This window comes from Hyla sarda, chromosome 2 (genome assembly GCF_029499605.1).
Source record: "Hyla sarda isolate aHylSar1 chromosome 2, aHylSar1.hap1, whole genome shotgun sequence".
NCBI lineage: Eukaryota > Metazoa > Chordata > Amphibia > Anura > Hylidae > Hyla > Hyla sarda.
This window is the reverse complement of record NC_079190.1, coordinates 426,217,222-426,234,265: the sequence shown is the minus strand read 5'-3', so window position 1 is coordinate 426,234,265 and position 17,044 is coordinate 426,217,222. Positions and strand designations below refer to the sequence as shown.

General features: G+C 40.6%; 1 protein-coding gene across 4 annotated transcripts in view; it reads left to right on the top strand.

The window, feature by feature from the left end:
* SLC6A4 (solute carrier family 6 member 4) overlaps nucleotides 1-17,044 on the top strand; it is a 124,966-nt gene that overhangs the window by 101,409 nt on the left and 6,513 nt on the right. For all 4 annotated transcript variants that reach the window (XM_056558995.1, XM_056558994.1, XM_056558996.1 and 1 more), the window contains 4 exons: nucleotides 3,744-3,856; nucleotides 7,494-7,625; nucleotides 12,402-12,501; nucleotides 12,613-12,713. In XM_056558995.1, the coding sequence (XP_056414970.1) occupies nucleotides 3,744-3,856; nucleotides 7,494-7,625; nucleotides 12,402-12,501; nucleotides 12,613-12,713 (446 nt within the window). The remainder of the gene's footprint in view (nucleotides 1-3,743; nucleotides 3,857-7,493; nucleotides 7,626-12,401; nucleotides 12,502-12,612; nucleotides 12,714-17,044) is intronic.

Here is a 17,044-nt window from a genome sequence, read left to right as displayed (position 1 = left end):
TTTCCCCCAGCCCAATCCTTCTCATTTTATGCACCAACCTTTAATGTCACATCGTATCAAATGCTTTGGAAAAATCCAGATATACAACATACAGCGATTCCCCCTGGTCCAGTCTGGAGCTCACCTCCTCATAAAAGCTGATCAGGTTAGTTTGACAGGACCGATCCCTCATAAAGCCATGCTGATATGGAGTCATATATTTATTTTTATCAAGATACTCCAAAATAGCATCCCTTAGAAAACCCTCAAACAATTAACATACAACGGAGGTTAAACTAACAGGCCTATAATTCCCGGGGTCACCCTTTGACCACATTTGCTATATAACAGTCCCTGTTACTATAGAGTCCCTGAATATTAAAAATAGGGGTCTGTCTATTACATTACGTAATTCCTTAAGAACACGGTGGTGAATGCCATCTAGACCTGGCGATTTGTCTATTTTGATTTTTTTTTAGGCGGCACTGTACTTCTTCCTGGGTTAGACAAGTGACCTGTACTGGGGAGTTATTATTTTTTTTTTTTCCGTATGTCTTTATAAAGGGGATGTGTCTTTTAAATAGATTTATGTAATTTTGATGAATGTGTCTAAATTTAGAGAAAAATGTGTGTACACATCACAAAGTTACCATTTCATGTTAATATAAAGAAAAACATTATTTATTATTAAAAAGGACCTGTCACCAAATAAACTTTTCTAAACTAACTCAGGCTATGTTACCTAACTACTCCTAACACTCCTCCCACCCTTAAATTTTTTTACAGCTTTAAAAAGCTCTGTATGATACCTTTATTCTTGCTCACATAGTTCTGTCTCCCCGCAGGAGAAAGTAAGCGTTTCCCAGCAGGCATGACATCACTGAAGCCTGCTGGGGGACCACTTCATCACAGCACTGCAACCATGTGAGGGCGGAAGAGAAGACTCCAGGCTCTATGCATGTTTAAGTGAGGCTCTATGCATGTTTCAGTGAGGCTCTGTGCAGCTGTCAATCAAGCTCAGTGCAGAGAAACACTGCCTGAGTTTGGTCTCCTGCCAGGCCGGGAGGAGACCAAACTCACTGTATTATTTGTCGCAGGGAACAGAACAGAGCCACCTAGTGGCTGTTTTTTCTATTACATTTTAAAAATATTTATGTTGATAATTTTAAAAAGCAAGTGAATGGGAAAGTGTCTGCTAAATACACAAGGAACACTATATTGAAAGTTTTATTTTGTGACAGGTACTCTTTTAGGACCATATGCCTATTCCTTAAGAGGACCCGTGGCCTGTTTTGATCTGCCTGTTTTATAAAATAGATGCATTCCCCATGAAATAACCATTCTGGGAAATCTTTTCAAATAGCTCTGTATTGTGCTGTTCCTCTGTTATTCTTGCTAGAAATGTATGATTAAACTGGGTCAACGTCTTTTTAGTAGAATTTGCTGGCTTGACAATTCCCACAAACTCTAACAGAGAGATTTTGATTTCAATGGGTTCCTCCATTACTTTTGCTAAACCTGTCACCCTTCAAATATATGGATCCCCCTTTAGATTCAACTGTGGCCTGGAATGACTAGCAAAACAAAGAATACATGAATGCTAAAAATGAACTGATGTATGTAAAGCCACATTCAGATCATGTTATTACCAGCCTGTTATAAACGGATGCACATGCAGCCACAGGTGTTGCCAGTAGGCCCATAGACGTGAATCTTGGAGAATATTTTAGTATTTTTCTTTCCTAGAATGTTATTATCATAGATCAGAAATGCTGCCTGTAGTTTACAGAGTAAGTCAGTCACAAAATATGGATACATACTGTAAATGATCCCTATTTAGTTATATACTAATCGTAAGTTTGGCCCACCAAATGGTCCCCAGAGGTCCAGCATATAACCCCACAGTGAGCTGGCTTCAGTTTACCTGCCCTATGATTGCTCAAATAACAATTTCATTTCCTCATATGAAAATACTATTTACTTGTTGAAAATAACTTGTTTGACAATGAACATCTGCCAAGTGTCCTCTAGTGAACAGCCAATTTTATCAGCTGAAGGCGCCTTTGAAAAGCTTTGGTTCTGAGAAAGAAACAGTGTGTCCAACTGCTTTTGTGGATTGGTTATTATGTCCCTGCAGAGAGGAAATTAGGATAGAGAATATGGAAGAAATGTACTAGGTCATGTGTGTGGAGAACATTCCTGTTCCCTCCTCAGACTGATAATCTTATCACTGTATTGTGTTCCCAAAAGGCTGATAAGCTTTGTAGACTATGAGAACATCAACTATGGTGAAAGCAAGAACAAATGATACCCTTGTCTCTAAAACCTATAGTAACATATGCATATACAGACAGATAGTGCAGGTGACACTGATGACAATGATACTTACCTGATGCTGCTCCATGCTGCGGTTCTCCCGCTATCCGCTTCAGTATCTTCTGCTCCGGGCCCGACTTGGATTATGGGCGGAGCTTAGTGACGTCATCACTGCTGTTCTCTGCTGGGTCCTGCTGCTAGCAAACAGCAGCAGTGACATCACTAAGCTCCGCCCATGCTTCAAGTCGGCCGCCCATGCTTCAAGAACGGAAGATACCAAAGAGGATATTCTATGTCACCTGCACTACCTGTCTGTACCAACAGGTTAGTGCTGGTGAAACTAATGACAGATTTCCTTTAAAACCATCTTCCTAGTATTGGGTAGATCCATACTTGTGTTTCCAAAACAGCTCTGACACAGGCTTGGACTCTACAAGACCTATAAAGGTGTCCTGTGGTATCTGGCAACAAGGCTTAAGTACCAAATGCTTAGGTCCTGTCAAGGTGGAACTTCTATGAATCATACTTGTTTTTCCAGCACATCCCACAGATGATCGATCAGACTGAAATCTGAAAAATGTGGAGGCCAAGTAAACACCCTAAACTCTTTCCCATGTTTCTCAATGTGTTCATCAGCAATGTGGCAGGGTGCATTACCCTTATTAAAGAGGGGCCACGGCCATTAGGAGATACCACTGCCTTCAACAATGTAGGTGTCAATTTAACATTGCCCCCATGTATCAGATTCTTCTTTCTCCTGCTAGGTTACAGCTATGTGCAGTTCTGCCCTGTATGTTTACCTGCTTCACTTTATCTCTCTGCCTGTCCTCCCATTATACCAAGCATGCCTAGAGGTTAGGCTCTAGTCTCCACTCTGAGACCTGCGCAGTAGTGCCCTCTAACTGGCCCAGACTTCTCCCAATCCTGTCCCCCCCAATCAATTCTACACACAGACCTCTGCCTGGCTACCCTAACACATCCTAGTGGCTCAGTGGTCAGCACTGTTACCTTTTAGCACTGGGGTTCCAAAATCTGCAATGAGTTTTTCTGTTCTCTCATATACAGTAGCCTTTCTATGGGATCAAACCAGATAAGATAGCCTTCTCTACATACATCAGTAAGCCCTGGCCACCCATGACTAACCACTGAACACCACACTAGACCTGCCATTTGTAGACACTCTGACCTAATATTTTTGACATTAAAATGTGTCCCTTGTTTGAAATCTTATGCTTGCTCATTTTTTATGCTTCAAACAAATCAACTTAAAGTGACCGCTTGCTGCTTAATGTATCCTACCAATTGACACGTGCCATTATCACAGGATAGTCAATGCTATTCACTTCACCTGTCAGTGGTTTTATGCAAAGGTTGGTTAGTGTATGGGAATAATTCTGTTGTATGTGAGATAAATAAAACCTGCTAATGTGTAATATCTGTTGATTTAGGACCCAGTCTTCTATTCATCACCTATGCAGAGGCGATAGCCAATATGCCAGCGTCCACCTTCTTCGCCATTGTCTTTTTCTTAATGCTAATTACACTTGGACTGGACAGTACGGTAAGAACCTGTCACTTGTAAAGCTATAAATACAGGGCACTTATCCACTTGTCACTAATCTTTCTCTCCTTGATCTTCTTTCAACATTTGTGTCCACTTTATTGAAGACATTTTCTTTCAACTGAAGACTAAAAACAGCCTCTACTAAGAGTAATTCATACAGACATTTACAGGGCATGTTTTCAAGGAAACATAATATATGCATTTAATATCTATAGTACTGTATGGAAGAACAGCACAGCAAATACCACAAACACGTTATTAAATATTTGTTGCACTTCCATAGTACTTTTAGAACCATTGTAAATTTGTATTGTTTGAAAGATTAGACTTAAACGGTTTGGCTAAGATTATAAGAAGGGTCAGTTTGTTTTGTAAGAAACAGTACCACTCGAACCAATTGGTTGTGTTGGGTGCTGAAAGCTCTTACCCATTGGTTGTGTTGGCTTAAAGGGGTACTCCGCTCCTAGACATCTTATCCCCTATAAGATGTCTGATTGCGGGTCCTGCCGCTGGGACCCCCGCGATCTCTGTGCAGCATCTGATGTTCATTTAGAACGCTTTGTGCAGGTGGCGGGGGTCGTGACGTAACTGCCACGCCCCCTCAATGCAAGTCTATGGGAGAGCTTGCATTGAGGGGGCGTGGTGTGACATCACAAGGGGCGTAGCCATTGCATCATGACCCCCACCACCTGCTACAAGCGCTCGGAACAAAATGTTCTGAACGCCGGGGCAGCAGAGTACCCATTTAAGCCTAAATAAAATAATTGTTCTGTTTCTGGAACAAAATATAAACATGGGGCAAATTTACTATGGCCATGGGCACTTTTGGAATGCAGTTTGCTGTCATATGTGCAGTGCACTTCTTAGCAGGGGCATAGCTAATGACTCATGATTCCTGGTGCAAACATTTAACGTTAAACTTTAACCCTCCATTAGGTAAGTGTGTCCCCCAGAAAGTAACTTTAAGATAACCATATGGAGGATTATATTAAGCCAATACTTATAGATCACCAGTTGTTGCTCCAAAAACTTCCTTAATTTCCCATATATCAAATTATAAAATGTCATTCTTTATTATTTCTGAAAAACACAAGTGCTATCAATCTTTTCCTACATAGTATAGTATTTGCACTTAGCCACCTGGCCTACGTCACACAATATTATGCCTGTAATACCTGTGCCTGCAGTATACAGGTATCAATGTGTGGGATATATGCACTTAATACATTAATTCCTAGATAGCAGAAGCTGATCCAGCACTTGGGTAAAAAGTTGCAGCTTTATTGAGGTCTGAATCCGACATACAAACGTCACACGGTAAAACCGACACCCTCCCTTGTCCCATGACAAGGGAGGGTGTCGGTTTTACCGTGTGAAGTTTGTATGTCGGATTCGGACCTCAATAAAGCTGCAACTTTTTACCCAAGTGCTGGATCAGCTTCTGCTTTCTTCGTTGACAACCACAGCACTGAGCCAAGTGCGGATCCGTGCACGGGAAGACTCGGAGGTGAGCTGTACAATACACTTACTTTATTCATTCCTAGATCCCTTGCAGTTGCGACCTCTGTGACCCCTTTATCTACACCACTGCTTCTTATACACATTAGTGCTATGCTCTACAGGACGTGTGGCTTTTGTCAGAAAGGGAAATGGCTCATTGCAACTAAAGGTCCCCAAACACATTATGGAAAAGATCTAAAAAAAAAAAGTCTATAAATGTGCCAAAATTAGCAAACAGACTGAGCCACATTGATAAATCTGGTGAATTATTTGACTCTCAAATTTTAGTTTACACTGTCTAAGAATAAAACAGTTTTAGTAAATCTGCCCATTGTTTCATTTCTGACAACCCTTAAAATAAATAAGTCGCCACACCACAGAGTCACCACTAAAGAGTCAACTGCTTCTGGCCCCATTTCCTAGATAGCTGATTGGCAGGGCTTGGTGTCCTGTGGATAGACCATAGTTTTTACCAGGGAAACCCATTTAAGATTATCACATTGGCTTTATTTATTATTTAATGTTAAACTACAAACCAGTCGCTATATGAAACAAATTAACTTAAGGGTACATTCCCACACGTGGTATTTGCTGCGTATTTGCTGCTGCGTATTTTATTTTCTCTGTTGAAGTCAATGGGTAGAAAAATACGCAGCACCAAATACGCAGCAAATACGCAGCAAAATACGCCGTGTGGGAACGTACATTAAATATGGACCCTCCTAGAGAAATGTTTTTGGGGAAGTTGCATCCGTTTTCCTCCATGTAAAATTGTGGTTCTTAAATTGATACCAGCTATGAATATATGTCTGGAATACTAAGGGGTTCTGTGGGTGAGAAAACCTCATCTATTAGCTCTGGCAGAGAGTGGCTACAAAAAGTGTCTCTCACTCTGGAGGACCCACCATGTCCTTGAGTAAGTCTATGTTCATACAGAAAAATCCACCTCACATTCATTTTAGTGGGAATCCACACTGTTAAAGGGGTTATCCAGGAAAAAACTTTTTTTTATATATCAACTGGCTCCATAAAGTTAAACAGATTTGTAAATTACTTCTATTAAAAAATCTTAATCCTTTCAGTACTTATGTGCTTCTGAAATTAAGGTTGTTCTTTTCTGTCTAAGTGCTCTCTGATGACACCTGTCTCGGGAACCGCCCATTTTAGAAGAGGTTTGCTATGAGGATTTGCTTCTAAACTGGGCGGTTCCCGAGACAGGTGTCATCAGAGAGGACTTAGACAGAAAAGAACAACCTTAACGTCAGAAGCTCATAAGTACTGAAAGGATTAAGATTTTTTAATAGAAGTAATTTACAAATCTGTGAACTTTCTGGAGCTAGTTGATATATAAAAAAAAGTTTTTTCCTGGATAACCCCTTTAAATCCATACCGTGAAGGATATTTTGCTTCAGATTTAAAATACATGTAATGAAAAAAAGTGACATGCCACTTCTTGAAGGGGATCCTGCAAGGAAACGGAAGCAGCCAAACAAGAATTAGTTCTAATGAATGGACTAATCCACATTCCGATCGATGGCACATCAGACTAAACATCTATGACAGATATCCAAATCTTGGTCTGTAATTTCTGCTGCAGATTCTTTTGTAAATCCAGATTAGATTTTCCATCATAAAAATCTGTTGTGTCAACATACACTGACAACAAGGACAACCTATTGATTTCTATAGAAATGAATTAAAGGGGTATTCCACTGTCCAGCCTTCAGAAGTAAATGTTCCGAACGCTGTTTTCACGCTGCGTTGGTCGGCCGTCACGCCCTTTCCCATAGATCTGAATTGAGGGGGAGTGGCCGTGATGTCATGAGGGGCATGGCCGACCCCCGCAGTGCGAAAACAGCATTCGGAACATTTACTTCCGAACGCTGGCCAGTGGAGTACCCCATTAATGCTTTATATTCCCTGTGGTGGCAATGTGGGTAAACTGAACACTAGCTGCAAAGTTCTCCCACAGATTAAATTTGGGGAGCCTGACAAGGGACTCTTCTTGCATTATCCAAAGTAGCACAGTGCAAGCATACATTGTGTGAGCAACATATGAAAATTGTATTACGTTGATAAATAAATGACTTAAGTGTAATATTATGTATTATTTGTAATCATGCTCTCTGTGTAGTTTGCAGGACTGGAAGGCGTTATTACCGCAGTACTGGATGAGTTCCCACACGTATGGGGCAAGAGACGGGAACTTTTTGTCTTCCTTTTAATTTTAGTCTGCTTCCTCGGGGCACTATCTACCCTGACATTTGTAAGTAAGAATAACAATGCTCCGATCCACAGAGATATGGTGTTGCTATTTATTAGTGTCTATTTTAAAACATAGATTAGTCAGGGGGATGAGAACAATGTGGTTGTTGGAATAACTAGAGAAATGAAAATTTACTTTATGAACTTTAAGGTTCTTTAAATAACTGCAAAGAACATTTTAGCAGATTAACTTGGCCCAACACTGCTTCTGACACACATGCCTAATGCCAAAAGTGACAGTGAGTTATAACAGTATAATATTAACCACATCTGCTCAGTGAATAATAATGGTTTCATGCAGGGGTGTAGAAACCCTACAAATCTGGGGGGATAGTATCTCAGGGGGTACCAGAAGGACATTCAAACTTAATTTAGGCTCCGCACTTTTCCTGCACCTATAGGGCCCCAAACAGTAACAGTAGATGGGTTGGAGAAGAGTAAGTAGGTCTCCCCCCATTTGGTAGCTAGGTTGCTCCAGTAGGTAGACCCTTCATGTAGTTTCCTCTAGTATGTAGATATCCCGATTGTTGGATACCACCTGTAGGTTGTAGCCCCCTTCAGGTTGTAGCTCTCTGGAGGTAGCAGCCCCCGCTGTAATTAGTAGCACCCTTTAGGTAGTAGCCCCATACCTAGCGGTAATGCACTCTTAAAATTGGATGAAAGGGTATATTATTATGATATGCACAATGCAGGATTGAGGGCTAACTAAATCAATAGATAGTCATTTTAGCTTGATGGCTTAACTAGACATCATTACAGCCTTTGCTTTTACTGTTTTATTTGCTGTACAGTAAATGTAAACTTTGTAACGCCAAGGGGGGAATTTAATTAGCAACTTTTTCACACCTTTTTTTTCAAGCTTTCACTTTCTCCTTAAAGGGGTACTCCACTAGCCAGTGTTCAGGCTGCATTCTGAACATTTAGCTCCGAACGCTGTGTGCGCGCAGCGGGGGTCGGCCACACCCCCTTGTGATGCTGTCACAACCCCTCCCACAGACTTGTACTGAGGGGGCATGGCCTGATGTCACAAGGGGGCGTGGCTGACCCCCGCAGTGCGTGCACAGCGTACGGAACTAAATGTTCTGAATGCAGCCAGAACACTGGCCAGTGGAGTACCCCTTTAAAGGAGTACTCAACGAAAATTAACTTATCCCCTATCCAAAGGATAGGGGATAAGTAGCTTATCGCAAGGGGTCCGACCGCTGGGCCCCCCGCAATATCCAGGATGGGACCCCGGCGCTTTCCACAAGGAGTGTGTGTCATCTGCCAGTAGGTGGCATGCGATCCATTCATTCTTATGGGAGCACTGATGAAGCCCAAGAGCTGTACTTAGGTCTTTTCGGTGCTCCCATTGAGCCGGCACTCGCTACTCAGTTAGCGCTGGTCCTGTCCTGGTGACCGTGGGGGGGGGGGGGGGTGGCCTCGTGGTCAGACCTCCAGCAATCAGCTACTTATTCCCTAGCCTGTGGATAGGGGATAAGTTAATTTCCCCCTGAGATCTCCTATAATTCCAGTTTTAATTGCACAAAATGTATGGATTTGTCTCACATATGTTATCATGTATGATAAATCTGAAATTTTTTATGCCAGTCTGCCAAGCATGATCCATAAAAGTAATTCACGGCTTCCCTGTCATCTCTCCCAACCCATGTAAACCTCAGGGCAGTAATATACTTTGTAAATCATCACTCACACAGAGTCAGCCTGTTCAGTGCCTTTCACCAGCACTATGTCATGGCATAGCAGTAAGGACTGAGTGTTGTGCTGTATGGGCTAGGCAACTAAGAGAGGAAGTCCTGTGTGTGTACTATTGATAAAGACCCCAGCTCTGCCCCTGCCACCAAAATGAAGAGAATGAAAAATAGCTGTACACCATGGAGAGGACCCTCAGGTGCTCAACAACTGCAGTGAGATCACTTACATCAGCTTGTCACTACTCTAACAAAACTATGCAGGTTTTTACTTTTTTTTTTTTAAACAACAGGTACGCTTTAAAATGTAGCATAATAAATTAGGCTATAAAATGAGTACAACATGATCCTTTTTTATACTTAAACCACAATATTTCGAGCAAATAAGACAAAATCAAAGCAAAATATTGTAACTTTTTTTTTACCCTGGAAAACTGCCGTTGATAAAGTCTCCCATGTCTATTTTTTTGGGTTCAACATTTTGTGCTCCATAGTATGAATGGGGCCTCAAAAATTTAATTTAGCCAGGGAGGAAAAAATTTGCATTTTAAATGTGGGTTTGCAAAAGTAAAAATACATTGCAGATTTCAGTACAATAAGTATATGGGAATTTACAAATGTCATCCTCCTGCTGTAAATTTTTTCCACATGTACATATGAGGATGCTCCATAGTAATATATATATTTTTGGTTAGAATGATTCAGTATAACTTGTAACTTTTTGATTGAAATCCCTGCTCTTTCTATTCTTAGGAGTCCAGTGGGCTGTGTCACTCAATGATAGGACCACCCACTGGACTCTTAAAGAGTACCTGTTACCAAACTAAACTTTTAATATATTGTTCCATATGTAATTATAAGACACTTTGCTATTTACTTGCTGTTAAAATTCTCAACCTTTATATGTTTTAAATGTGATTAATAAAATGGCCACTAGGTGGCTCAGTTCTTTTCCCTGCCACAAGTCAAACAGTTAGTTTGGTCTCCTCCTGGCCTGGCAGGAGACCAAACTCAGGAAGTGCATGCGGGGCATGGTGAGGCACAGCTCTTGCAGGCTTCAGTGATGTCGCGCCTGCTGGTGAACGCCCACTTTCTCCTGCCAGGAAAAGTATGATACAGAGCTTTGGAAATAGTTTTTTTTAAGCAGGAGGGGTGTTAGGAGTAGTTAGGGAATATAATCTGAGTTAGTTTAGAAAATATGGTTTGATGACAGGTGCGCTTTAAGTATGGAAAGTTTAGAGATTTCAATCTATAAATTAGGTTAAACTGAATCTTTTCCCATAAATATACAGTCATGGCCATAAATGTTGGTACCCCTGATATTTTTCTAGAAAATGAAGTATTTCTCACAGAAAAGGATTGCAGTAACACATGTTTTGCTATACACATGTGTATTGGAACTAGAAAGGGAGGAAAAAAAGCAAATTGGACAAAATCTCACACCAAACTCTAAAAATGGGCTGGACAAAATTTGTGGACAAATAAGATTGTAATGTTCCTTTAAACTTACCTGGGGCTAGTAACAGGTGAGGACAATAGAAAAATCACAGCTGAAAGCAGATAAAAAGGAGAAAAGGTCACTTAGTCTTTGCATTGTGTGCCACACTAAGCATGGACAACAGAAAGAGAAGAGAACTGTCTTAGGACTCCAAAATTGTGGAAAAATATAAACAATCTCAAGGTTACAAGTCCATCTCCAGAGATCTAGATTTGCCTTTGCCCACAGTGCGCAACATTATCAAGAAGTTTGCAACCCATGGCACTGTAGCTAATCTCCCTGGGTGTGGATGGAAGAGAAAAATTGATGAAAGGTGTTAACGCAAGATAGTCTGGATAGTGGATAAGCAGCCCCAAACAAGTTCCAAAGATATTCAAGCTGTCCCGCAGGCTCAGGGAGCATCAGTGTCAGCGCGAACTATCCGTCGACATTTAAATGAAATGAAATGCTATGGCAGGAGACCCAGGAGGACCCCACTGCTGATACAGAGACATAAAAAAGCAAGACTACATTTTGCCAAAATGAACTTGAGTAAGCCAAAATCCTACTGAGAAAACGTCTTGTGGACAGATGACACCAAGATAAAGCTTTTTGGTAAAGCACATCATTCTACTGTTTACTGAAAATGGAAAGAGGCCTACAAAGAAAAGAACACAGTACCTACAGTGAAAAATGGTGGAGGTTCAATAATGTTTTGGGGCTGTTTTGCTGCCTCTGGCACTGGGTGCGTTGAATTTGTGCAAGGCATCAAGAAATCTGAGGATTACTAATGGATTTTGGGTCGCACTGAACAGCCCAGTGTCAGAAGCTGGGTTTGCGTCCGAGATCTTGGGTCTTCCAGCAGGACAATTACCCAAACATACATCAAAAAGTACTCAGAAATGGATGGCAACAAAGCGCTGGAGAGTTCTGAAGTGGCAGCAATGAGTTCAGATCTAAATTCCATTGAACACTTGTGGAGAGATCTTAAAATTGCTGTTGGGAAAAGGCGCCCTTCCAATAAGAGAGACCTGGAGCAGTTTGCAAAAGAAGAGTGGTCCAACATTCCGGCTGAGAGATTTAAGAAGCTTATTGACGGTTATAGGAAGCAACTGATTTCGTTTTTTTTTTTCTTCCAAAGGGTGTGCAACCAAATATTAAGTTAAGGGTGCCAATAATTTTGTCCAGCCCATTTTCGGAGTTTGGTGTGACATTATGTCCAATTTGAATTTTTCCTCCCTTTTTTGGTTTAGTTCCAATACACACAAAGGGAATAAACATGTGTATAGCAAAACATGTGTTACTGCAATCCTTTTCTGTGAGAAATACTTCCTTTTCTAGAAAAATTTCAGGGGTGCCAACATTTACGGCCATGACTGTGTGTATATATATATATATATATATATATATATAGACACTTACCGGTATATCAATAAGCTCAGATCATCCTGCTCTATAACATTTTGCAGATAGATTCAACATCATTTTCATGGTCACAGGTTCCCTTTAAGATATTTTAAAGTATTAAAGATTTGTGACATGTATGTTACAAAAGATTAAAACACTTTCGGAATTAATGTTTGTTGATTTTTTTTTTTTAATATTCCAGGGTGGTGCTTACATGGTAAAGTTATTTGAGGAGTATGCCACTGGCCCAGCGGTGCTCACTGTGGTATTCCTGGAGGCCATAGCAGTGTCCTGGTTCTATGGTAAGTACCACATATTGTATTGCTGTTGTCGGGATTATTCCTAGCATATTGGGTCTGCATATCATAGTTGCTTTAAACAAACATAAATAATGTACTCTGGTTTTGTTTCAGGTATTAACCATTTCTGTCGGGATGTAAAGGAGATGTTAGGTTTTAGTCCAGGCTGGTATTGGAAGATATGTTGGGTAGCTATATGCCCACTGTTTCTTCTGGTAAGTTAATTGCATCTTTGTAATGTAAGTGCTAGTAGTGCTTATAAAGTTTATAACTTCATGTTTCCTATATGCACATATTTTTACAGATTTGATGCCACATTTTGTAATAGTTACAGTATAACGCTAAGAGGTGTTTCATAACAAGGGGGTAGCTAGGAAGAGTAGCCATAGTCAATAAATGGATTAATGCTGGTAGCTGTGAAGGTGACTTTGCTTACATAGATTTCTAGATGAGCTGGGTAGACCTGCTTACATCATATGTAACTGGTTTCAGCAACATCATTATCACAAGGCCTGCTGTATGAGACCTGTTTAATTCAGATGAATTAGAGACCATTACAAAGGTCATTCTAGGGAGGGATGCTTATCTTCTGTGAATGGTGGTGGATCCAGTGTTATATCTCTATTGTTGTCACCTTTCACTCTGCTCTTGAGAAGAAAGGCATTACTGGGAAATTATCTGTACAGAACAGCAGGGGCCGTTTGAAGGAATTTGGGGGCCCAAAGCAAAATAGACAATAGCTGCTATGTCTGTTACCCTGTTAGTTAAAGGGTTTGTCTGGTGAAAACTGTCTTATCCCCTATTCTCTGATCTCCAGAATCTGTGGATAGTGCATAAGATCATTTGCACTGGACAATCCCTCTAAAATCATGGGGTGTAAAAGTCCTTACTGGTGGATTTTCTTGGGTAGTTTAAAAAAAATAAAGAATAAACTTATACTACAACTGAACTTTGAGGAAGGTCAGAATCTCAAAACTAAAGGTTCAGACATTAAATGATATAAATAGATGGTAATGTATATGTATAATAGAGCTGTATTACAGATTATTTCCATACGCTCATGTGAAGCCAACAATTTGGTGTCTGTCTCTAAAGCTGGTTTCACACATAGTATTTTGTAGCCAAAATCAGGAATAAGTCTAAGGGTGCGTTCCCACCTGGCGTATTTTGCTTCATATTTGCTTCTGCGTATTTTCCTACCCATTGACTTCAATGGGAATAAAATACGCAGCAGCAAATACGCAGCAAAATACGCCAGGTGGGAACGCTCCCTAAAACATTGAAAATCTTTAGTAAATCTTTTCTTTTACATAGTTTAATTATATACCGTATATACTCGAGTATAAGCCGACCTGAATATTAGCCGAGGCCCCTAATTTCACCCCAAAAACCCAGGAAAAGTTATTGACTCGACTATAAGCCTAGGGTGGGAAATACATCATCCCCCCATGTCATCATCCAGACCCCCATCATCATCCAGACCCCCCCTTCATCATCACCGCCTGTCAATCCCTTCATCAGTGGTCTTCAACCTACGGACCTCCAGATGTTGCAAAACTACAACGCCCAGCATGCCCGGACAGCCACCGGGCCTTCGTCATCATCCAGACCCCCCTTTTGTTTTCTACTCACCTCCCCTCGGTGGGAAGGAAGGGTGAGCTGTTCGGGGCCATCTATGCTGCAGGGACCATCCGGTGGGGAGGGTTAGTCGTTCCGGGCTGTCCATTTTCACCGGGGGGGCCCTCTTCTCCGCGCCTGCCCCGGACTAGTGACGTTGCCTTGACGACGACGCACAGGGACTTTCATGCGCGTCCCTGTGCGTCGTCGTCAAGGCAATGTCACTAGGCCGGGGCCAGGCCTGGAGCGGAGAAGAGGGCCTCCCGGTGAAAATGGACAGCCCGGAACGACTAACCCTCCCCACCGGACGGTCCCTGCAGCATAGATGGCCCGGAACAGCTCACCCTTCCTTCCCACCGAGGGGAGGTGAGTAGAAAACTAAAGGGGGGTTTGGATGATGACAAAGGCCCCATTGACAGGCGGAGAGTTCACTCGAGTATAAGTCGAGGGGGGCGTTTTCAGCAAGAAAAATTGTGCTGAAAAACTCGGCTTATACTCGAGTATATAGGGTAGTTTTCTCTGTGTTTCTGGTTTTAACTAAAAATACTGACCAAAATACTGATGGAAATATTATGTGTTTTGTGTTAATATTAGCAGTATTTGGTCAGTATTTTGCATTAGTATTTGTAAGCCAAAACTAGGAGTGTGTGCAAAACACAGAACAGGTGCAAATCTTTCCATTGTCTTTTTTCTCTGTAAGTTCCACTTCTGATTTTGACTTACAGATACAATGAGCCATAGTGGGTTCAAAACACAAAAAAGTTAGAAATGTTCCAAATGTGTTTTGCATCAGTATTTGTAAGCCAAAACTGGACGTGGATCCAAGGTATGAATCTTTTCCCTCCTGGTTTTTGCTTACAAATGCTGATTTAAAATGCTGACCTAAATACTCAGTGTGAACGATACCTTGTGCTGGGAAGACTGAGGTGCTTAGAGTGTAAACATCTGGCTGCAGGGCATTCCCCCCCCCCCCCCCCCCCCCCATAAAAAAATTGTGTTTACTGCCCTTTCTTTAAAAAAGTAGGTTTGGTTTGGTGCAAAGGACTGAAAATTGCTGTCAATTATAGCAGCCATGAGCTGGCATAAATTTTGGCATATATCAATCACATAGAATGTCAAAGATGTACCGAATTTATTAAGAGGTGTGTTTCTTTATACATTTTGGGGGCATTTTCCGACATATGAAACTCTTGGCTTAATAAATCCCCCGACTTGTGAAACCACTGTTGTGAGGACTAGCAATGCCTTACTACCAGTATTATTGCTCTCCGCATTACACACAGCTCATTGTGTTGCAGTTAATTCTCGCCAAATCTTATTCACGTAGTTTACCTCATCCCAACTTCACTACGCATAGTGGTTGCGATAACAACACAGAGATCATTTAGTCTACTTGGCACCAGAGATATACCGTACGTGTTATAAAAACTTCAACACATGAGCTAGAATACAGAGGCCTGAACAATATCATTCTGCAATCCGACATGAAGCTAGCATCTGTCTGCGGCCTTAAACAGTGTCTGAACTCTCTTTAGCTAGTCTTAATTTATCATCATTATTATTAACATCTTATCTACCTTATTAACCAGAGACAACCCGGAGAAAGGGAAATGTTGGAGCGCTCTGTAACTTGCACCGGAGAGCAGATAAGTTAGTAGAGCAGGTTTATGAGGAGACTTTGCAGAGGCTCCTGTTTACTCTCTTCACTTTTATTACTGGTGTAAAAATAGGTAGGCTTCCCAGAGTGTTGTGGTTCCATGGAGGATGGGTGAATACAACAATGCTGAGGGCACTACACATTCAAATAGTAAACCCATATCTGCAGAGAGTAGGAGTGAGAGTGGAGACAGAACAGACCTCTTCTATAAACTAGTCCTACGTTTCATCTGATTATAAACCTTGAAGGATACATTACTGGTCCACGGCTGAAGAAACTTTTAGTAGCTAATCCATAGATATTATTTGTGAAAATGTAACCCCTTAATGACCACAGGTTCTTCAATTTTGGAACTTTCGTTTTTTTCGTCCTCACCTTCTAAAAATCATAACACTTTCAATTTTCCACCTACAGACCCAAATGAGGGCTTGTTTTTTGTGCCACCAATTTTACTTTGTAATGACATCAATAATTTCACCAAAAAATCTACGGCAAAACCAGAAAAAAAAATACTTGTGGGGCTAAATTGAAAAAAAAAAAAATACAGCATTTTGTAACTTTTGGGCCTTTCAATTCTACGCAGAGCACTTTTTGCTAAAAATGAGACCTTATCTTTATTCTGTAGGTCAATATGATTAAAATGGTACCTAACTTACACAGGTTTGATTATGTTTTAATTCTGTTAAAAAATTATAACTTTATGCACAAAAATTATTAGGTTTAAAAATGTCTTTTTCTGAACACTATAACTTTTTATTTTTCCGTATACGGGGATGTGAGGGCTCATTTTTTGCACCATGATCTTTAGTTTTTATCGGTACCCTTTTTGTTTTCATGGGACTTTTTGATCGGTTTTTATACTTTATATATATATTTTTTAGGGTATACAAAGTGACCAAGAAAAATGCAATTTTGGACTTTGGTATTTTTTTATGTATACGCCATTGACCGTGCGCTTTAATTAACATTCTATTTTTTATAGTTCAGACATTTATGCACGTGGCAATACCACATATGTTTATTTTTATTATGTTTACATATTTTTATATGGAGTTTGGGAAAAGGTGGGTGAAATAATAGAAGGGGTTAATGGGTGTTTTTTTTTTTACTTTTATATAACTTTTTTTTTTACAATTTATTAGTCCCTTTAGGGGACTTTTAGGAGGAATCATTTGATGCCTAATACAGCTCAATGTAGTTCCATAGAATTATATTGATCTGTATGCTCTGCGCCCGATTAAAAAAGCCTGGTTAAGCCAGGCTATATCAATC